Source organism: Oncorhynchus mykiss, chromosome 17 (assembly GCF_013265735.2).
Source record: "Oncorhynchus mykiss isolate Arlee chromosome 17, USDA_OmykA_1.1, whole genome shotgun sequence".
Taxonomy (NCBI): Eukaryota; Metazoa; Chordata; class Actinopteri; order Salmoniformes; family Salmonidae; genus Oncorhynchus; species Oncorhynchus mykiss.
The window spans coordinates 54044300-54067877 of NC_048581.1; the positions used below are offsets into that span (position 1 = coordinate 54044300).

A 23578-nucleotide genomic window follows, 5' to 3' on the forward strand; every position below is an offset into this window, starting at 1 on the left:
GTGAGAGCTGTCATCCTTTTCTGCTTTAGTGGGAGTCTGTAACAAGACAAATAAGATTCAGCACTCCCTCGTTTCCATGGCAATGTGGGCTATTTGATACAAAACAGGGAAAGGAAAGAGAAAAGGAGGATATTAAATACAGAAGTAACAGAAGAAGGAGAAGGAGAAAAGATCAGAAAGCACATTGATAAGAGAGAAAAATAAAGTGTGTGAGTAGGTGTGAATGTATAGTTTGTGTTGAGGGGAGTGCTAACTGCACCTGCCCGGTCCCCTAGATATTGTCACGCACACAGTACCTTGTTTAGCTCTGTGGCTAGACTAGACAAGTGAGTAGAAAGGCTGTCAGATTAAAGGCTCATACAGGCACAGACACAAGGGCCCATGGGGCCCCTCTCTCTGGCTCAGGGACTCTATTCTATTCCTTTGAACGCAGGTATTTTAATGAGATCCAAGCCTGCTCACATCACAAAACATGGATTCTCTTTCTCTTTCTTCAATTCTGTCTCTTACTGAGGGTCATGCTAAGAAATTATAGTACTGTATCTTGGCTGAGTATTCTAAATGCATGCCTTTCATATACAGCAGCTAATGCATTGCAGCCAGTGCTGCATAATTAGATCTCTGCAATATCAGCAATCAAATGTTATTCGAAGAGCCCCAAAGATATTGACATAATAAAAACAAATGTTTTAATCCAGATAAAGTCCTAATGGTGAAATCTAACACCTTATGCAACAGCTTTCCATCATTTCAGTCCCTATAATTGAGACCAAGTGGGAAAGCTTTTATATATATATTTTCTATCTTTGCATAATTGAATTTACAGGCTCCCAAGGAGCAGGCTAATGGAATGAGGAATCCAACTAAGACAAATACCATGACGAAATGCCAAACACTGAAATGGGACTAACATCCCAGTATGACAGCTGGGATGTAAAATACATGAGAAGAGATGAGATAAGAAAAGAGCCCGAACAGAACAGAAGAGAACAGAGCAGGAGAGAGCGGATGGACAGACATTACCCAATGGTAAGCCTGTTTAATAACGTGGCACGAGGGTTGTAATTAAGTTTCTGTGGGCTGCATGGAGTCTTCTGTGTGTGAACAGCCATTAAATACAGTGTGGAGAGAGCGAGGCAGTGTTTCTCTGGTCACATGCCAAATGGAACCATATTCCCTGTGTAGTGCCCTTCTTTTGACCAGGGCCCATAGGACTCCGGTCAAAAGTAGTACACTATTGTATATGAAATAGGGTGCCATTTGAGATGCATACTTTGTGTGTTAGGCCGACCCTCCACAGAGATGTTAGCTAAACGGCAACAGCAGGTGTCCAGGCCACAGAAAGACAAGGATGGAAATTGCAGTGTAGGTGTCCCACAGTATAACAATTAAGATCACCAGGAAATGAAGGGTTAGAATGCACATGCCACGGCTGTGTGGAGGGCGGGAGATGTGGAAGGGGTTTGGAGAGATGGAAGGGTTCGAGGGTTGATGGGTTCAAACACTGGTCGTGTCCGAATACCCATACTCGTGCCCTAAATAGTAGGCCGTTTTGAGTATGTGAAAAAATGAAGTTGATGTCATGTTAATCAGGCCTTTTGATTTGAACATATGGATTGTTTGTTTTGTAGGCTAGGCTTTCTGTAATTTATATTTATTTATGGATCAAGCCTAGTTCCCAATGATCAGTACTTTAGTTTATTATGATACTGTCCAGCGGTTCTGAATTTGCGATGTACACGACTGTATACGTTTCTCTGTGCAATAGCCTTTCGATTTGAACATTAGAAAATGTTTGGTGTGTGTACTAGGCTGTTATATATGCTACATCACTTGGGTTTTACTAATAAATATGTTGAAATCAACTAGCCCATGCCTCCACCAATCCTATGCTTTTAGATTGATGGGAAGTAGTGAATGAGTGTACACTTCAGGAGCAAGGACATATTATTAGGATGCACCCAGGATTTCTATCGCTACAGTTTATTTCAGTATGGACATGCTTGGAAAGCTATGTTTTTGCGTCAATTTACTAATTTACTCATCATCACAATGCATCATACATCTCTCAGCACAGCATATATATACAAAACACCGCCAAACACCATTATAAAAGCTTAGATCTTGTTTACATTATTCTTTTTTTTACATGTAGGGTCTTGAGACAGCCCCAAAGGCCTTATTTCAAATCCACAGTGTTACTCTGGAACCTGCAGGGGGAGCCAAACACCTTTAGAAGACTTTCAGAGACTGAACCTCTTCAGTGGCTTTTAAGATCCCCCAACCCTGACATCTTTCCACAACCTATATAGATGGTTCCTATCTTTTGCCAGTAGTGGGTGGAAGCCAACTTACAAAAACGTTGCTGCTTTCAAGATCCCTCACTCCTGACACCTTCCCAACACAACAGTATTTAGGCTGGGTTTACCTGTAGCTGCCTGTAGGGGTGTTAGCCACCTCTCATAGACTTACAGTGCCTTGCGAAAGTATTCGGCCCCCTTGAACTTTGCGACCTTTTGCCACATTTCAGGCTTCAAACATAAAGATGTAAAACTGTATTTTTTTGTGAAGAATCAACAACAAGTGGGACACAATCATGAAGTGGAACGACATTTATTGGATATTTCAAACTTTTTTAACAAATCAAAAACTGAAAAATTGGCCGTGCAAAATTATTCAGCCCCCTTAAGTTAATACTTTGTAGCGCCACCTTTTGCTGCGATTACAGCTGTAAGTCGCTTGGGGTATGTCTCTATCAGTTTAGCACATCGAGAGACTGACATTTTTTCCCATTCCTCCTTGCAAAACAGCTCGAGCTCAGTGAGGTTGGATGGAGAGCATTTGTGAACAGCAGTTTTCAGTTCTTTCCACAGATTCTCGAATGGATTCAGGTCTGGACTTTGACTTGGCCATTCTAACACCTGGATATGTTTATTTTTGAACCATTCCATTGTAGATTTTGCTTTATGTTTTGGATCATTGTCTTGTTGGAAGACAAATCTCCGTCCCAGTCTCAGGTCTTTTGCAGACTCCATCAGGTTTTCTTCCAGAATGGTCCTGTATTTGGCTCCATCCATCTTCCCATCAATTTAAACCATCTTCCCTGTCCCTGCTGAAGAAAAGCAGGCCCAAACCATGATGCTGCCACCACCATGTTTGACAGTGGGGATGATGTGTTCAGGGTGATGAGCTGTGTTGCTTTTACGCCAAACATAACATTTTGCATTGTTGCCAAAAAGTTCAATTTTGGTTTCATCTGACCAGAGCACCTTCTTCCACATGTTTGGTGTGTCTCCCAGGTGGCTTGTGGCAAACTTTAAACGACACTTTTTATTGATATCTTTAAGAAATGGCTTTCTTCTTGCCACTCTTCCATAAAGGCCAGATTTGTGCAATATACGACTGATTGTTGTCCTATGGACAGAGTCTCCCACCTCAGCTGTAGATCTCTGCAGTTCATCCAGAGTGATCATGGGCCTCTTGGCTGCATCTCTGATCAGTCTTCTCCTTGTATAAGCTGAAAGTTTAGAGGGACGGCCAGGTCTTGGTAGATTTGCAGTGGACTGATACTCCTTCCATTTCAATATTATTGCTTGCACAGTGCTCCTTGGGATGTTTAAAGCTTGGGAAATCTTTTTGTATCCAAATCCGGCTTTAAACTTCTTCACAACAGTATCTCGGACCTGCCTGGTGTGTTCCTTGTTCTTCATGATGCTCTCTGCGCTTTTAACGAACCTCTGAGACTATCACAGTGCAGGTGCATTTATACGGAGACTTGATTACACACAGGTGGATTGTATTTATCATCATTAGTCATTTAGGTCAACATTGGATCATTCAGAGATCCTCACTGAACTTCTGGAGAGAGTTTGCTGCACTGAAAGTAAAGGGGCTGAATCATTTTGCACGCCCAATTTTTCAGTTTTTGATTTGTTAAAAGAGTTTGAAATATCCAATAAATGTCGTTCCACTTCATGATTGTGTCCCACTTGTTGTTGATTCTTCACAAAAAATATAGTTTTATATCTTTATGTTTGAAGCCTGAAATGTGGCAAAAGGTCGCAAAGTTCAAGGGGGCCGAATACTTTCGCAAGGCACTGTATACAAGTTGTTCATCTCCCTCTGAAGTAGTTGGCTGGCTCCCCGGCCACCAGATCAGGCCTGTGATAAATGTAGTTTTCAAAAAATACAAATATTTGAATACTGATCCCTACAAAATACTACTTTTTAAAGCTATTTGCATACAGATCTCAGACGTGACTACTTTTTCTAAAATTCAGATCTGAGAAAACTATATTTCAATACAGATCTAGAAAAGTGACTACATTTCAGACACTATTGGGTTGGCTGCCTTCAACTAATGTCACTGCATGTTGAAGATAGAAATATAATTAATAGAGAATACATAATCTCCTATACTATTCCAATCTATCTTGCCTTCAGAAAGCATTTACATGCCTTGATTTTTTCTATATTTTGATGTGTTACAGCCTGAATTTAAAATGGATTACATTTAGATTTTGTGTCACTGGCCCCCACACAATACCCCATAATATCCAAGTGTAATTGTGTTTTTAGAAATGTTTACAAATTAATTACAAATGAAAAGCTGAAATATCATGAGACAATAAGTATTCAAACCCTTGTTACGGCATTCCTAAATACGTTCAGGAGTAAAAATGTGTCTAACAAGTCAAATAATAAGTTGCATGTGCAATAATAGTGTTAAACATGATTTTTGAATGACTACCCCATCTTTGTACCTCACACATATAAATATCTGGAAGGTCCCTCAGTTGAGCAGTGAATTTCAAACACATATTCAACCACAAGGACCAGGGTGGTTTTCCAATGCCTGGCAAAGAAGGACACCTATTGGTAGATGGGTTAAAAAAAGCAGATGTTGAATATCCCTTTGGGCATGGTTAAGTTATTAATTACACTTTGGAGGGTGTATCAATACATCCAGTCACTACAAAGATACAGATACTAACTCAGTTGATGAGGAGGAACGAAACCACTTAGGGATTTCACCATGAGGCCAATGGTGGTTTTAAAAGTCCTCATCAATCTTCACACAATACCACATAATGACAAAGAAAAAACAGTTATTTAGAAATCTTTGCAAATGTATTAAACATTAAAAAAAGAAATACCTCATTTACATAAGTATGCAGACCCTTTGCTATGAGACTCGAAAACGAGCTCAGTTGCATCCTGTTTCCGTTGATCATCCTTGAGATGCTTCTACAAATTTATTCAATTGATTGGACATGATTAGAAAAGGGGCACACATGCCTATATAAGGTCCCACAGTTGACAGTGCATGTCAGAGCAAAAACAACCCACGAGGTCGAAGGAATTGTCTGTAGGCACAGATCTTGGGAAGGGTACCAAAACACTTCTGCAGCACTGAAGGTCCCCAAGAACACAATAACACAGTGGCCTCCATCATTCTTAAATGGAAGAAGTTTGGAACCATCAAAACCCTTCCTAGAGCTGGCTGCCTGGCCAACTGAGCAATCGGGGGAGAAGGGTCTTGGTCAGAGAGGTGACTAAGAACCAGATGGTCACTCTAACAGAGCTCCAGAATTCCTCTGTGGACAACAATCTCCAAGGTACTCCACCAATCAGGCCTTTATGGTGGACTGGCCAGACAGAAGTCACTCCTCAGTAAAAGTCACATGACAGCCTGCTTGGAGTTTGCTAAAAGACACCTAAATGACCCTGATCATGAGAAACACGATTCTCTGGTCTGATGAAACCAACATTTAACTATTTTGCCTGAATGCCAAGCATCACTTCTGGAGGAAACCTGGCACCATCCCTACGGTGAAGCATGGTGGTGGCAGCATCATGCTGTGGGAATGTGTTTCAGTGGCAGGGACTGAGAGACTAATCAGGATCAAGGGAAATATGAACATATCAATGTACAGAGAGATCTTTGATGAAAAACTACTCCAGTGTGCTCAGAGCCTAAGAATGGGGCGAATGTTCACCTTCCAAAAAGACAACGACCCTAAGCACACAGCTAAGTCAACACAGAAGTGGCGTTGGGGCAAGTCTCTGAATGTCCTTGAGTGGGCCAGCCAGAGCCGCTCCCCTTCCAACCTGACAGCGCTTGACAGATCTGCAGAGAAGAATGTGAGAAACTCCCAAATACAGGTGTGCCAAGCTTGTGTCGTCATACTCAAGAAAACTCGAGGCTGCAATCGCTGCCAAATGTGCTTCAGCGAAATACTGAGTAAAGGGTCTGAATACTTATGTAAATGTGATTTTTCAATTTGGTATTTTTAAGAAATTTGCAAAAATGTATAAAAAACTGTTTGCTTTGTCATCATGGGGTATTGTGTGTAGATTTTTAGAATAAGGCTGTAACATATCAAAATGTAGAAAAGGTTAAGGGGTCTGAATACTCTCCGAATGCACTGTATTGCATGTGCCAAGTTTATAAATCTAAATATTTGTGAAAGTCAAATCAAATCAAATTGTATTTGTCACATGCACCGAATACAACAGGTGTAATGCATACTTACAAGTCCTTAACCAATAGTCTTCTTAGAAATAGTGCACACAGTGCACATATCTGTATGTGAAATGTATACAAAAGTTATAAATGAGATCCCAGGACTTCCGTTGAAAAGTTTGTTATGCCACACCTTTCAAAAGCAAATCAAATTAATTCTCCCCTAGAACAGATCTGCCCCAGGAACTTTCAATTGCAGTTGCCAGGTAAACAAATCCAAAGCATGGATTGCTGTTATACCTTGTCCATAGACTGTTTACAGGGTAAGAAAAACAGGACATAACTATTCCCTTAAGTAAACTACAATCAGGGCCGGACTACTGCCGAACTCCAGGTGGCCCCCAACCCTCCCTGAAAAGAAATCTATGTTTTTGTGTTGTTGGGAGTTTTCGTGCCCTTTAGGGAATCCGGCCCTGGCTGCAATGAGCTAGAATGCTTGCTGATGTACTTTAAACACAACATTAAAGGGATAGTTCATCCAATTAACTTAACAACATTTAAATAAATACAGAATCCTTACTTTGAAAGCATGGACAAGAGGAGACCGCAATCAACTTTTTTATTTGTATTTATTTACAGTAAACTACACACTGGGCACAAACTGGTTGAATCAACTTTGTTTCAATGTAATATGTTAATGATCTACATGGAAAATACTTTGATTTGAAAAAAAATGTCAAACTGTTTTGAGGGTGACATTTCTAGCAATCAATCAAATGTATTTATAGTATTATGTTGAATTTGTACCTTGAAAACAACGTCTATCAGGACTCAGGCTAAGACCCAGATGCAGAGGCGGATAGTACGAGCCTCAGAGTTTATTATAGTACAACGGGCAGGCAAAAGTTAATTCAAGACAGGAAATGGTCCTAATCCAAATCAGAGTCACGCAGGTACAGGACGGCGGGCAGGATCAGGGTCAGGACTGGGAAAATTTCAAGAACAGCCAGCCAACAGCCAGTGCAGCCAGCTGGGTCTGATAAAGTCTGTCCTCTGTCCAGTTAAACGAGAGTCATCGTAGGCATTGTGTAGAACGGATTCCTACTGCTCTGGGGCTGCCTCCGAGGGGTCTGTTGGTCCTGCAGTCGTATCAGGTCTTGTTGGGGGTAAAGCTGCGTCGGGGGAGGCAGCTGAGTGGGGTGCTGTTGGACAACCAGGGCAGGTGCTGGTGCATTGGATACAGGGGTATAATAGAAAGGTGGAAAGTCATTATCATCATCCCTGTCTGTCCTTCTCTTCTTATCATCCTTCACCATTTTTCCTTACATTTTCTTGTCTGCCCTTCTCTCTAATTCTCTTTCCCACTTTCCTAAAATCCTCCCAGTCTATTCTACTTGCCTTGCCTTTTTTGGTTTCTTCAAAGTCCTGTAACTTATTTCTACATTCTGCTAATAAAGCTTCACTCAATGTGCCTTTTATGGGAACGCCTAATACCTTGTGCCAGAGCGGTACCTGTTCCAGAATATCCCTGACCAACTTATTCAACATTACCTTCACCGGTCCAGTCAGAGGGTCGAGCAGGCAAAATTCTGTACCCATACAACATTTTGTATAGTGGGAAATACTGTATGTGTTGTATGTACGTAAACAATTATTTCCCAAGTATATCCAATTCTCCTATGGCTCCATTGGTCAAATTGTGCAAACTTGCAGGAATATTTTCTTGCTTCTATCTCAGGACCCTTTCCTGGAATCAAATACTGTAGTTCATGCATTTACATCTGACGATTGCAAACCATGGCATATCAGGTAATATTAATTTAGTATTTTGCCAAATAATGCATTTACACATACCTCTGTTATAAAACAGGTTTTTCTCCACACACAGTAGAGCACTCCTTGTCACTATGACAAGGTATTTTTCACACAGTGAAAACTCACACACAGTGAAACCATATTATGTCATCGCATAGCCTCTTCTTTGCTTCAACAGAATTACCCTGGGTAACTCGTCCCAGAATATCTCCTTTAATTAAAGATATCTCTGTTTCAACAGAGTTCCTAATCAGAAATTCCATATGTGATTCCATATGTGTTATTTCATAGTTTTGATGTCTTCACTATTATTCAACAAGAACATTTTGAAAAAAGGGGCGGATCCTTAAGAGGTTTCAACATTTAGAATAAAGGAGCATCTTTCTCAGTTGTGTCTTTTCAGAGTGCTCTGCCGTACAGTATGTCCACATAGGCAAAATATAGTACAACATTCAAGTCATAAAAATAGGTTGTGAATTAAGTTGAGAGGCATCCAGAGGAAATGCTTGAAGAAAACTGCTCAGCTACAAAGCATGGAGAATGGTAAGCACTACAGTTTCCATTATTTTCTTTGAGCTAGATGTTTTGGTAACACTTTATATTACAGTGCCCTTATTACAGTGGAATTATTCCTGTAAGTACAGTGCAACAGTATTGTAATTACTCATTATTATACTGTACTTACACTGTAATGTAAAATGTAACAGATTTTCTTGACGTGACCTAAAGGTCACGAGATATATGTACACTACTTTTAACATAATTACTGTGTCATTAACATGTTATTTCTTAGTAAATGGCTGGTCATTTATGTGCTGTAAAATATAGTTTGGACACACCTACTGTAGTCATTCAATGGTTTTTCTTTATTTTGACTATTTTCTACATTGTAGAATAATAGTGAAGACATCAAAACTATGAAATGGCACTTATGGAATCACACTATGGGCCTTAAAGAGGCCTTGACAGAATGCTTTTATTTAAATCATATTTCATTGGCTGAAGTTTTAGATTCCATCCACAGTCATTAGGCTCCGTCCATCAAACTAGCAATTGTTGATCATGCTGATATGTTGAAATACTACATAATATACAGCATATTTTAGACTGTTGAAATCAGTGGAATTTGGTATAAAAAATAATAAAGGTAATAAAAAAATACATCTGTCAAACTAGATGTAACATTATCACTCTCCATTACATTTCAATAGTTTTGCAAGAACTGTACATTAAATGTATTATGCCCCCTTTTCCTAATAATTTAAGTGCTCGTGTTCTGTCACTTCTCTATCCTCTATCCATTGTAAAGTCATAATGCAGAGAGTTTATTTGTTCACATTACACAAATCCATGCCCCTTCAGCATTCACATTTGGTGCGATAGGTGTGGTGGATAGTGATTAGAGTGTTGGGCCAGTAACTGAAAGGTTTCTGGATCGAATCCTCAAGCTAAGAAGGTAAAAATCTGTCATTCTGAACAAGGCAGTTAACCCACTGTTCCCTGGTAGGCCGTCATTGTAAATAAGAATTTGTTCGTAACTGACTTGCCTAGCAGCGTAATAGTCAAAACTAACTGTCGCCAATCCTTAGCTATGATGTGGGTTTGCCCCAAGGGAAAGGGGGATACCTAGTGTTAGGGTTGCGTCAATTCGAATCTGGTATCAGAACAAGTTATGACACTGAGTCACCGTTTGTATACTATGTACTTTTATTAGTTAACGACTTACGGAGGTGGTCCCTGCACAGGGACAGCTCAGCGGAAATTTCAGAGCGCCACCTATAGTACTCGAGTGTAGTACTCGATAAATCTCAAACTTTCATAAAAATACACATGCAAGGTACTGAATTAAAGCTACACTCGTTGTGAATCTAGCCACCAACTCAGATTTGTAAAATGCTTTTCGGCGAAAGCATGAGAAGCAATTATCTGATAGCATGCACCCCCCCCCCCCCCCCCCCCCAAAATACCAGCACGACACGTAAACAACAGATTTTGCGGTAGCCGGCGCTACCCAAAACGCAGAAAAAAAATATAAAACATTCATTACCTTGGACGAGCTTCTTTGTTGGCACTCCTATATGTCCCATAAACATCACAATTGGGTATTTTTCCCGATTAAATCCGTCATTGTATACCCAAAATGTCATTTGCTGAAGGCCAGTCTGATGCTGCAAAAAGCCCATTTACAAGACACAACGTCACTTTTTAAAATTACAAAAGTCGCCTAGAAACTTTTACAAATCACTTCAAACGACTTTTCTAAACCAACTTTAGGTATTAATAAACGTTAATGATGTATCAAATTGATCACGGGGCGATCTGTATTCGATAGCAGCAAGTCTGGAAATCATCGTCCATTTTTTCAGTTTCACAACATACTGTGGTGCGCCTCAAGAAAGGAGGGGTCTATTCGTGTTGTAACCAAGGACAAATGAGTCAGAAATTGACAGCAATGGCGACATCGTGTGGAAGCTGTAGGCGTTTACAGGGGATTCGCATATATTTTCTGTCGCCTTAAATAATACATTGAATGGATTTACACTGGCTGCTGTAGGCCTACATCAGAATCATAACTCTTATCAGGATTTTCGTTACCATCTTCGTCAAAGAAACATTCTAGCATCAAAACAAGAAACAACCTAGAATCTATAAACATTAAAATGGTCTCATCAAACATAGGCTCCTCTATGTGAAGGATAAGGATTCATTCATCTACTAGATCTGAGGCATGTATTCATCATTCCACTGGTCAGAGCCTGGAATCGGTCTGTATCTCACCATCTGTTGTGTCATTGATTTCTAGTTATTATTTCCAGTCCTGGAAATAAGAACCTTTCACACCGGAATCATCCGCACAAAACTAACACAGTCACACAGGTGAAGGTAGCCCATATACAGTGATTATGACATTTTTCCATTTCACAAACACACTATCAAACCAATTTGTTGGAGCATTATCTATCCCAGAGTTCTCAGCCAATTCATGAGCTAAGGTGGTTAAACAAGCCAGGGCCTTGGTCACTGATCCATCCGGAGCCGTGTCATCGGTGATGAAATTACAACATTCTGCTCAGAACCTCATACACCCTTTTCAGCCAGTGACATTTTCAAGGCTATTCTATTCTGTAATCCCATCAACCTAGTTGCAACTGTTATCACCAGAAGATGCTTGATTCCTATCCAGTACTCAACAGGTAACCCTTGGAACTCCAATGCTATCAATTTAAACTCTATTGTCAAAAGATTGACGGAGCACTCCTTCTCACTCTTCTACCTGACTCTGGGTAAGAGTAAAGAGCATGCCTAACTGCACTAGTGCACAACTACCGGTCCAATTGGTAGGCAGGTTAGGTCACAGCTTCATACCTCCTCACTCTAAGCCTTTTCATCTGTCAGTCAGGTCCCTCATTCTCTTATCGGTAAAGATTCTCTTTCCTATGGCAAGTTCTATGTTCTTACTTCCCCTACGTCCCATCCGTGTGTGGTGTAGCGAGCCATACAATAATAATATCCTCCTATAACTGTGAAAGGGGGAAGTCTGGATGTAATCGGCACCTGGGGACACAGATATCACAGATCAATACAACTGTCATTGTTCAGCTCCCTGCCCTCTTGAACAGCTTTACCATACAGGCCATTCCCCTAGGTGAACAATTCCATCAAATGGAAAGGGAATGGTTATGAACTGGGGTTTTGCTGAGGCGCAGGCCTAACATTCTTCTTTCGCTACTGATCTGGCTTTATACTGAATCCATTCTAACCATAGGTTGTGTCCAGCTTTGGATAGAAAACACTCTGATGTTTCCAAAACTGCAAAGATATTGTCTGTGAGTGCAACAGAACTGATGTTACAGGCGAAACCCAGATAAAAATCCAACCAGGAAGTGCCCCATATTTTGAAAGCCCTGCATGCCAATGACTCCTTATATGGCTGTGAATGGGCTACGAATGAGCTTACGCTTTCTACGTATTCCCTTAGGTGTCTACAGCATTGTGACGTCTTTTTACGCATTTATGTTGAAGAATAGCCGTCACATGATTGCTCCCGCAGAAAATCTTGCGTAAAGTACTGAGGTAGCCATTATTCCAATCACTTCTAATGAGAAACCAATTGTCCCGATGGATATATTATCGAATAGATATGTGAAAAACACATTGAGGATTGATTCTAAACAACGTTTGCCAAGTTTCTATCGATATTATGGAGCTAATTTGGAAAAAAGTTTGGCATTGTAGTGACCGCATTTTCCCCTCGATATCTCAGCCAAACGTGAAGAACAAACGGGAGCTATTTCGCCTACAAAAATAATATTTTTTGAAAAAAGGAACATTTGCTATCTAACTGGGAGTCTCCTGAGTGAAAACATCCGAAGTTCTTCAAAGGTAAACAATTTAATTTGATTGCTTTTCTTATTTTCGTGAAAATGTTTCCTGCTGCTAGCAGAGCCTAGCATAGCATTATGCCATGATAAACTTACACAAATGCTTGTCTAGCGTTGGCTGTAAAGCATATTTTGAAAATCTGAGATGACAGTGTGATTAACAAAAGGCTAAGCTGTGTCTCAATATATTTAATTTATGATTTTCATGAATAGGAAGATTTTCTAGGAAGATTTATGTCCGCTGCGTTATGCTAATTAGTTTGAGGCAATGATTACGCTCCCGGATCCGGGTTTGAGAGTCACAAGAAGTTTTAACAAACAGTTTCTCATTTAACCTCTTGAAACTAGGGGGCACTATTTTTATTTTTGGAAAAATAACGTTCCCAAAGTAAACCGCCTACAGGACCAGATGCTAGAATATGCATATAATTGACAGCTTAGGATAGAAAACACTAAAGTTTCCAAAACTGTAAAAATATTGTCTGTGAGTATAACAGAACTGATTGCAGGCGAAATCCTGAGAAAAATCCAATCAGGAAGTGACTATTATTTTGAAACCCCTGTCTTTCTATGCATCCCTATTGCCCATTGAAAGGGATATCAACCAAATTCCTTTTTCTGTGGCTTCCCTAAGGTGTCTACAGCCTTTAGCCTTTATTTTGAAGAAGAAGAGCGTAAACGACTACATTGCGTAAGTGGCCAGCTGAGGGCTCTCAGAGTGATTCTTGCGTAAAAGACAGAGGTAGTCATTTTTCCTAGCGCTCCTACTGAAAAGCTAATTGACCCAGTTGATATATTATCGAATAGATATTTGAAAAACACCTTGAGGATTGATTATAAAAAACATTTGCCATGTTTCTGTCGATATTATGGACATCATTTTGAATTTTTTCCGCCGTTGTCGTGACCGCTATTTCCGGTGGATTTCTCAACATAACGTGACCAACAAAAGGAGGTATTTTTTGGTATAAAAATAATCTTTATGGAACAAAAGGAACATTTTCTGTTTAACTGGGAGTCTCGTCAGTGAAAACATCCGAAGATCAGCAAAGGTAAACGGTTAATTTGATTGCTTTTCTGATTTTCGTGACCAAGCTTCCTGCCGCTAGCTGGACATAATGCTATGCTAGGCTATCGATAAACTTACACAAACGCTTATCTTGCTTTGGCTGTAAAGCATCATTTCAAAATCTGAGATGAAAGGGTGATTAACAAAAGGCTAAGCTGTGTTTCACTATATTTCACTTGTGATTTCATAAATATGAATATTACGGGGCCTTATCCGTAAAACAGATAATGTTTAGAATACGTTATTCAAGCAGATCATTTGGGCAACACAACGTATTACATCGAAATTGTCTCAAAATTATTTTGAATGAATTAGTCTCTTAATTCAACCTAAACAAACTATTAAAACATTCAGTTCATATCTTGAACAAACACTAATAACCGTATCTTTCCGGGCAAAACCTATAAATATTTGAATTACAATCAGAATTAATTTTAGTCTATCGGTGTCAAGGCTGAGATACAAACCCGAGTCTCCCGCATTGTAGGCAAATTTTTTACCGCTGAACCATCAATGCTATTGGAATGACAGAGCCTCCCCGCCAACAACCCTATTGTTATAATTGTCTGTAGTCGCAAATTACGGCACCGAGACAATTCCCAAAAAATAGCCCCAACTTAAAGGTCAAGGCATCTCTCCGACGATGATTCTCCTTACTCTCTCTTCTCATTTCGACTCCGAGCTGGTTTTATATGTTTTCCATTTCAGTGTCTCCGACGGGCTCTCCGTCGACTGGGAGTCCATTGGGCACGGCAATACTGCCTTCTTCTGTCCATTCCCTGTATAGCTTTTCTCCCCGCTTCTCCATTCCTTTCCGTCTTTACCCTTGTTAATTTCCAGTGTTGATTTCAATGTTTTCAACACCTTCTCAGCCTTCTGACTAGTCATTGTTAAGTAAATTTGGGGTGTGTATCATATAATTTGGTGTGTATCATATAATGTCAACGTTGCTACCTCCTTAGTCAATTAACCTGTCTAGGACACAGGATCCGCTAACGGACCCCCCCCCCCCCCCCCCCCCCCCAACATTCCGCTGAAAAGGCAGCGCGGGAAATTCAAAAATATTTTTGGGAAATATTTAACTTTCACACATTAACAAGTCCAATACAGCGAATTAAAGATAAACATCTTGTTAATCTACCCATCGTGTCCAATTTTTTAAATGTTTTACAGCAAAAACACAACATATATTTATGTTAGATCACCACCAAATCCAAAAAAGCACACAGTCATTTTTCCCAGCCAAAGCACAAAAGCAGAATTAGAGATAAAATGAATCAATAACCTTTGATAATCTTCATCAGATGACACTCATAGGACATCATGTTACACAATACAGTTATGTTTTGTTCGATAATATGCATATTTATATCCACAAAACTCTTTTTAGTTGACCGGTCAAGATTTGTGAGACAGATTTTTACCTTGTCAGCTCAGGAATTAAATCTAGCAACCTTCCGGTTACTGGCCCAATGCTCTAACCACTAGGATACCTGCCACCATGCCGCCCAAGGGTCAATACTGTACATTCATGATTTGCCTTCTGTCTGTACTGGGTCTGAAATTCAAATGTATTCAGATGATACAGCGATATATGTCCATGCAAAGAGCAAACAACAAGCTGCATAAGAACTCACTACTGTAATGGTCCAGGTTACAAAGTGGCTCAGTGACTCATGTTTGCATATCAAAAAACAGTCAGCATGTTCCTCACTAAGAGGGCAACTGATGCTACTGAGCCAAATGTCTATGTGTCAGGGGAGAAGCTCCAGGTGGTATCTGATTTTAAGTTAATTTAAAGTTCATTATAAGGCATCATACTTAAATAACCAAATTCAACCTAGCTAATTCCCGATATATGTCACATATATATGAAATTGTACAAAATTGTTTGGCTACAGAGGTAGCAAAACTGTACTTCAAATCTATGATACTCCCCCACTTAACATACTGCTTGTCTAGTTGGGCCCAAGCTTGCTGTACAACATTAAAAACCCATTTAGTCGGTCAACAAAGAGGCTCTCAAAGTGCTTGATAGAAAGCCCACTTGTTACATCCATGGGAAGCATGAACTCCTGTGCAATACACCGATGAATGTCTTGTATTCAAGATCCGAAATGGCCTGGCTCTCCCTCCACTTAGTAATTTTGTTAAACAGAAAACCCAAACCTATGGCAGCAGATCCACAAGGTCTGTCATGAGAGGTGACTGTATAGTTATGGCTGGGGGGCAGTATTGAGTAGCTTGGATGAATAAACGGCCTGCTCCTTAGTCTCAGTTGCGAATATATGCATATTATTATTATTATTGGATAGAAAACACTCTAAGGTTTCTAAAACTGTTTGAATGATGTCTGTGAGTATAACAGGAAGTGAGAAATCTGAGCTTCGTATGTATTCACCACAGTTCCCAATGAAATCCCCTTGAGATATTAATGATGTTGCACTACCTAGGTGTTCCACTAGATGTCAACCATCTATAGAAATTTGAATGAGACTTCTACTGTGTTGCGGGACTGAATGAGAGCAGAATCTATCAGGTGACTGGCAGTCAGCCATTTTCTGATCACTCACATTCCTCATGGTATCCACTTGCGTTCCATTGCTCATCAAGACACAAAGGAATACTCCGGTTGGAACTTTATTGAAGATATTTGTTAAAAACATCCTAATGATTGATTCTGTACATAGTTTGAAATGTTTCTTCGACCTGTAATATAACTTTTTGAAGTTTTTGTCCGACGTAACGCTGACCAGAATAAGCGTTTGGATATGTATACCAAATGCGCAAACAAACAGAGGTATTTGGACATAAATAACGGACATATCGAACAAAACAGTGAATGTAACGCGCCAATGTAAACTCATGTTTTGATAAATATGAACTTTATCAAACAAAACATACATGAATTGTGTAACATGAAGTCCTTTGAGTGTCATCTGATGAAGATCATCAAAGGTTAGTGATTAAATGTATCTCTATTTGTGCTTTTTGTGACTACTCTTTGGCTGGAATAATGGCTGTTTTTATTGTGGTTTGGTGGTCACCTAACATAATCGTTTGTGGTGCTTTCGCCATAAAGCCTATTTGAAATCGGACACTGTGGTGGGATTAACAACAAGACTACCTTTAAAACGATATAATATACATGTATGTTTGAGGACTTTTAATTATGAGATTTTTGATGTTTTGAATTTGGCGCCCTGCACTTTCACTTGCTGTTGTCATATCATTCCGTTAACGGGATTGCAGCCATAAGAAGTTCTTAAGGAGAAGGACCTTTAGTCAATCTGCTTTCTCTGTGAGAGCTTCCCATGTCTGGAATAGCCTACCATCAGACACACCCACACACACAACATACCACCTATAACAAAGAAACATGAAGACAAAAAGGAATCCCTAGCTGTGTATTGTTGCTTTCCATGTTGTCTGTAGCTGGTGAAGTGTGGATACACTTTGTTGCTTTTATGTATTTTGTTTTGTTGCTTTTTGCATGCTGTTTGTTCTATGTTTACGTGTGCTCACTGCTCTTTAATTGTCTGTATTGTTATTGTAATTGTTTTTAATAACCTGCCCAGGAACTGCAGTTGAACATTATCCAGCTGGCTAAAACTGACACTTTTCCTGAAATGTTGATTCATGTGCACTTGTCACGGTCATCATATGGAGGAGACCAAGCCGCAGCGTCGTAAGAGTACATACTTCTTTATTAAAGAAAGAACACTGAACAAACCAACAAAACTAACCGTGAAGCAAATATGAGTAGTGCAGACAGGCCGCTAAACAAAGAATAAGAACCCACAAATACCCTAGACAAAATGGCTACCTAAATATGGTCCCCAATCAGAGACAACGATAAACAGCTGCCTCTGATTGGGAACCAATTCAGGCCACCATAGACATACAAATACCTAGACTCACAAAACCCCCTGGAAATACAAAAACATACCCACCCTAGTCACACCCTGACATAACCAAAATAGTAAAGAAAACAAAGATAACTAAGGTCAGGGCGTGACAGTTTTATGTTGAATAAATGAGCTTTTCAATTTGAACTAAGCAAGCTGTTAAAATGTTCAGTTTATATCTTAAACAAACACTGGTGGAAGTATATGTCCAGACAAAACATGCCAATACTTGAATTACAATCAGAAACCCATTTTTTTTGTCAATATCAAAGACCCAATGCTATTGAAATGACAAATAAATCCTGCAAATAACACAATTGCAATGGTTTGTAGTCTTAAAATCTGGCACATAATAACAACACATTTTCCAGAAAATAGTCGTAATGAATGGTCCAAGCTTTCTCCGCAGAGATTCTCACATGCGCAAAGGGAATAGATTTGCAGTCAATGAGTTAAATCGACATTCATTGACTCGGAAACAGATCTTGTGCTTTCCAATAAATTCAGATTATGTGTAAGGGGTGCGTACTGGCGGCAGAGAAGTCAGACGCAGGAGAGCAAAAACTGTGTTTCCAACAGCTCAGTTTAATAATAAAAACCCACCGGAAACCAGAACAATCAATAAATGGGTACAACACCCGACGCACACCAGACATAACTTGCATAAGCACTTACAATAAACAATACTGGACAAGAACATGGGGGGAACAGAGGGTTAAATACACAACATGTAATTGATGGAATTGAAACCAGGTGTGTGGGAAGACAAGACAAAACAACTAGAAAATGAAAGGTGGATTCGCTCTAACTTTATGGAAAAAGGTTTATTCAATAAATATAGCAACTCCTCTCATACTGGGATGTTGGCTGGATTCACAACGGGCAGTTTTATTTCAAATGTAGTACCCGAAAGGAGAAAATCCAATAAGCGTTTTATAGTTACATCGTTAGGGTAAATTAATCAAAAGTGGACACACTCCAATCAGTTTCTGAGACAATTGTCCAGACTCATATTTAACTTTTAATTTTTTCCGTTATTTTACCAGGTAAATTGACTGAGAACACATTCTCATTTACAGCAATAACCTGGGGAATAGTTACAGGGGATGAATGAGCCAATTGTAAACTGGGGATTATTAGGTGACCGTGATGGTTTTTGAGGGCCAGATTGGGAATTTAGCCAGGACACCAAGGTTAACACCCCTACTCTTACGATAAGTGCCATGGGATCTTTAATGACCTCAGAGAGTCAGGACACCTGTTTAACTTCCCATCTGAAAGACGGCACCCTACACAGGGCAGTGTCCCCAATCATTGCCCTGGGGTATTAGGATGTTTTTTAGACCAAAGGAAAGAGTGCCTCCTACTAGCCCTCCAACACCACTTCCATCAGCATCTGGTCTCCCATCCAGGGACCTGCTTTGATTCAGAAGTAAGCCAGCAGTGGTATGCAGGGTGGTATGCTGCTGGCAAATAATAATAATGCTTAAAGCTAGCGTCCCTCCTGGCCAACATCCAGTAAAATTGCAGAGCGCCAAATTCAAAAACAGAAATATTCATTGTGCTGCCATCCTGTTAGAAGGTAACATATTATTTTATTACAATGGTTAAAATGTATTTTCATTGTGTTCAATGGTGTTATTTGCCACCTGGGCTTTCTGGTACTTTCTGGTACTTAGACTGTACGCAAACAGGAAGTAGAGAATTGTTCTGCACACATAGAAGCAACTAAAAACAACGCTACGGTGCAGGTCTTTCAGTGTAGTTATTTCTTGTCAGGCTTCAGCCTTGGAAAATATTTGTTTGTAAATTTGATTCAAGCATTTAGCTAGTGATGATAATCTTGTTATTGATAGAGTTGCTTACATATCAATGTTGGTTGCATTTACTCACACAAATTGCAATGCCTTTCATGTATGTCGTTAGCTGTATTACTTTGCTCGTGCGTCATGCAAACGAATTGTAAAATATACAATACTGTAGTTTTATTACTGTTTCTAGTGTAATATGCTTTGTTATTCTACATAGATGGTTGTACATTATTAGAGTAGTGAAAGGAGTTAGCCAATTACCATATTGGTAACAATTAGCTATATGGTTTGGCATCATGCCAGATGCATGGTACCTTAGCACGTGCTTTGTATTTATGCAACTTCAAATGTATAATGTACAGCTACAGTATATCGGTGTGAATTGAATACTAAAGTATATTCTTTTCTGTATTTTGCAGTTTCACAACATAAACGTTTTCAATATATTCATTCAAGAAAAGTCACGCCTTGGGAGTTTTATTGAAGACTTAGTTGTTAGCTATCTGTCTAGTTTTGCATGGGAACGCAACTCAAGGGCAGAATACTCATAATAAAAATTCCTAAAACATACAAGTGTTATACATGGGCTTAAAGATAAACTTCTTGTTAATCCAACCACTGTGTCAGATTTCAAAAAGGCTTTACTGCGAAAGCATACCATGCGATTATCTGAGAACAGTGCCCAGCAGACAAATTATTACAAACAGTAACCAGCCAAGCAGAGTAACAAAAGTCAGAAATAGCGATAAAATGTATCACTTACCTTTTGATGATCTTCGGATGGTTGCACTCATGAGACTCCATGTTACAAAATAAATGTTAATTTTGTTCGATAAAGTCCATGTTTATGTCCAAAAACCTTTTGTTCGCGCGTGTTGTTCAGTAATCCATTCGCAAAAAGCGCGGTCATAGCAGACAGATGAAAAATCAAAAAAGTACCATAAAAGTTCATAGAAACATGTCAAACGATTTTTCTAATCAATCCTGAGTTTGTTTTTGTCATAAATAATCGGCATATTTCAACCGGACGATAGCTCCGTCAATAGAAAAGAAAAACAAGAAAGGCACGCGCCCGGTCACGCTGGACTCATGTCTGAAAATGTCCACTGTCCTCTCATTGAAATTGCTGCATCTCCCTAATTTTTAAGAGTAATAGCTAGAAGAAATGCCTAAAGACTGGCCACATGTAGTGGAAGCGATGGGGATTGTGAACTGCGTCATAAGTCTTTGTATGGTGGATAGGCTTTCAATGGAAAAACAGGCATTTCAAAATAAAAGCATTTCCTGGATGGATTTTCCTCAGGTTTTTGCCTGCCATATCAGTTCTGTTATACTCACAGACAAGTGTTTTCTATCCAAATCTACCAATTATATGCATATACTATACTCGGCACACTTTTCATCAAAAAATCAGAATGCTGCCCCCTATCCTAGTGAAGTTAAACCTCATGTTTATCATATAATCCATTAAAGGTACCAACTCAAAACCTCGTCTTTATCAAATGATTCATAAAAGCCTCTTGAGGATAGGGAGATGCTAGCGTCTCAACTGGCTAATTGCCTGGGGAAATGCAGAGCGCTAGATTCAAATAAAATGCTATAAAATTCAAACTTTCATTAAATCACACATGTAAGATACTCAATTAAAGCTACTCTCGTTGTGAATCCAGCCAACATGTCAGATTTTTAAAATGCTTTTCGTCGACAGCATAAGAAGCTATTATCTGATAGCATGCACCCATCTGAACCAGTAGTAAACAAAAGAGCTAGCATAGCAGGCGCTACACAAAACGCTGAAATAAAATATAAAATATGCATTACCTTTGACGAGCTTCTTTTGTTGGCACTCCAATATGTCCCATAAACATCACAATTGGTCCTTTTTTTGATGAATTCCGTCCATGTATACCCAAAATGTCCATTTATAAAGCACGTTTGATCCAGAAAAAAATTGCTTACCAAAACACAACGTCACTACAAAACATTTCAAAAGTTGCCTATAAACTTTGCCAAAATGTTTCAAACTACTTTTGTAATACAACTTTAGGTATTTTTAAACATTAATAATCAATACAGCAAGTAAACAAACCATGCTCCTTTTTTCATCTTGCGCAACTCTCAACAGTGTAACCTTGTTCCAGGATGTGCTTCTTCTTCGTTGCACAAATTATTAACCTGTTAAGGTATAGGGGGAGGCAATTTCACTTTTGGATAAATAGCGTGCCCAATTTCAACTTCCTGCTACTCATGCCAGGAATATATGATATGCATATGATTAGTAGGTGTGGATAGAAAACACTCTAAAACTGTTTCAATCATGTCTGTGACTATAACAGAACTTATGTAGCAGGCAAAACCCAGAGGACTAACTTTTCAGATTGTTATTTTTTTGCCTCTAACCATTCCTCTGTTGTCTTTGCCAAGGGATATTTGATAGGGACCATTTTACAGTTAGTACGACTTCCACTGGATGTCACCAGTCTTTGGAATTTGGTTGAGGTTAAAGGGACCAACTCAAAACCTACGTACGTCTACGTATGGGTTGTTTCAGTTGCATTTCATTATATTCACAGTATTACTTTATCAAATCTCCAGTAATTGATTATACACACATACAATTCATCATATTTTCATATCATCACAGAATCCATATAAAGTGTAAGAATTTCTTAGGTACTCACATCAACCATTCCATTTGCATTTTCAAGGACTCTCCACAGCTACGAAGCAGCTCTCCAAACATACTCCCAACTTTTGTTTCGCGGACAATGACCGGTCTGTCATGGAATTCTCAACGGTTATCTAACCCCCCAGAAACCACGGGAAAGTCTAGCCTCCCAGAAACAATAGACTTGCTGCTAACATCCCTCTCTCAATGGCACCCAGAGATATTCTATGAGGGGCAGTGATGGACAGAACCTCAAAATAACAGTATATAAACTCTACCAAATTTCAATCATCGTATTATGCAAATGTCTATATCTTATTTACACACTCACACAACTCTCATATCACATTCACACAATGCTATTCCCAAACATGCCTAATCAATTAGAGTTTAACCTGCAGGAATATTTTCTAATTTCTATCTCATGGTTAGTTACTATGATTATGTAACTCATACATTTAAATCTGTCAATAGTTCTAAAATGGGGTACAGGTTTAAAACAATACTGGTGCACCTTACTATCTTATACTATATCATAAATGGTCTTACCTAGTTCACACAGATTCTAGTTTTCATCCAGGTCACATAGATTCTGGATGTTTTAACATTAAATAGCCAAAACTAGTTCACACAGATACTAATGCTAAATGACCAAACCCAGGGCATACCTGGTTAGCACATTTAAAATAATTGGAATTCACCACTTCTGAGGGTCACTTAGACTGTCACACAGACACTTTTCAGAATGAGGTCCTTCTTCCAATAGGGTTTCACAAGGTACCGTGCTTCACACAGAACCCACAGTCACCCTGGCCCATCACTCCTACAGACCGCACCAATCCCCTCTGTGATCAATTCAGTGTCAGGACGGCTCTAGATCGCCCGCAACTGACCAATGATAGGTGTCTTTGAGTCGACTAACTCTCAGATCATCCTCCACTGACTCAGCCCTGTTTACGCCTCCAAGGTGCCCCCCTCACACAGGAATACACACCCAGAGCCTACGTAACAGAGGCTTGTCTTAAAAACTCGACATTGCATGTTTCGCTCACCTCTTTCTTTTTTAAAACTAAGTTCGGGACGTGGTATCCACTCGGCTCGCTGCCTCTCAGATCAAAGGTGGGTCAATCTGCTTCATTCCCGAAGTATGGTCTCCCTGTGATCCCAAGTTTGAGGGATCCCTGGTGCACCATTTACCCTGGTCATCAGGGGCGGTCACCAAGTGAAGATTCACATCCCATCCTTGTCGCCAAATGTGGTGGTTCATTTATTTACTATCAAATGAGAAGAAACAAACTTATCACACAAGTCAGAGTTATACTTAAACCAAATCTTTATTGACTTATTAATAAGGGAGCAAGTCAATACAACACACAAAGTTAATAAATTGAGTGATCTACAATAAGGATAGCTGGTCGATGAATCAACCTTAGATGATTCGTTGAGAGCCCTGAGACAA

General features: G+C 39.5%; 1 protein-coding gene across 1 annotated transcript in view; it reads left to right on the forward strand.

Moving 5' to 3' along the window:
• Positions 1–8683: 8683 nt before the first annotated feature.
• LOC110494093 (sodium- and chloride-dependent GABA transporter 2) overlaps positions 8684–23578 on the forward strand; it is a 37098-nt gene continuing 22203 nt past the window's right edge. The window contains exon 1 of the mRNA XM_021568802.2: positions 8684–8824. Within this exon, the coding sequence (XP_021424477.2) occupies positions 8784–8824 (41 nt within the window). The 5' untranslated portion in view covers positions 8684–8783. The remainder of the gene's footprint in view (positions 8825–23578) is intronic.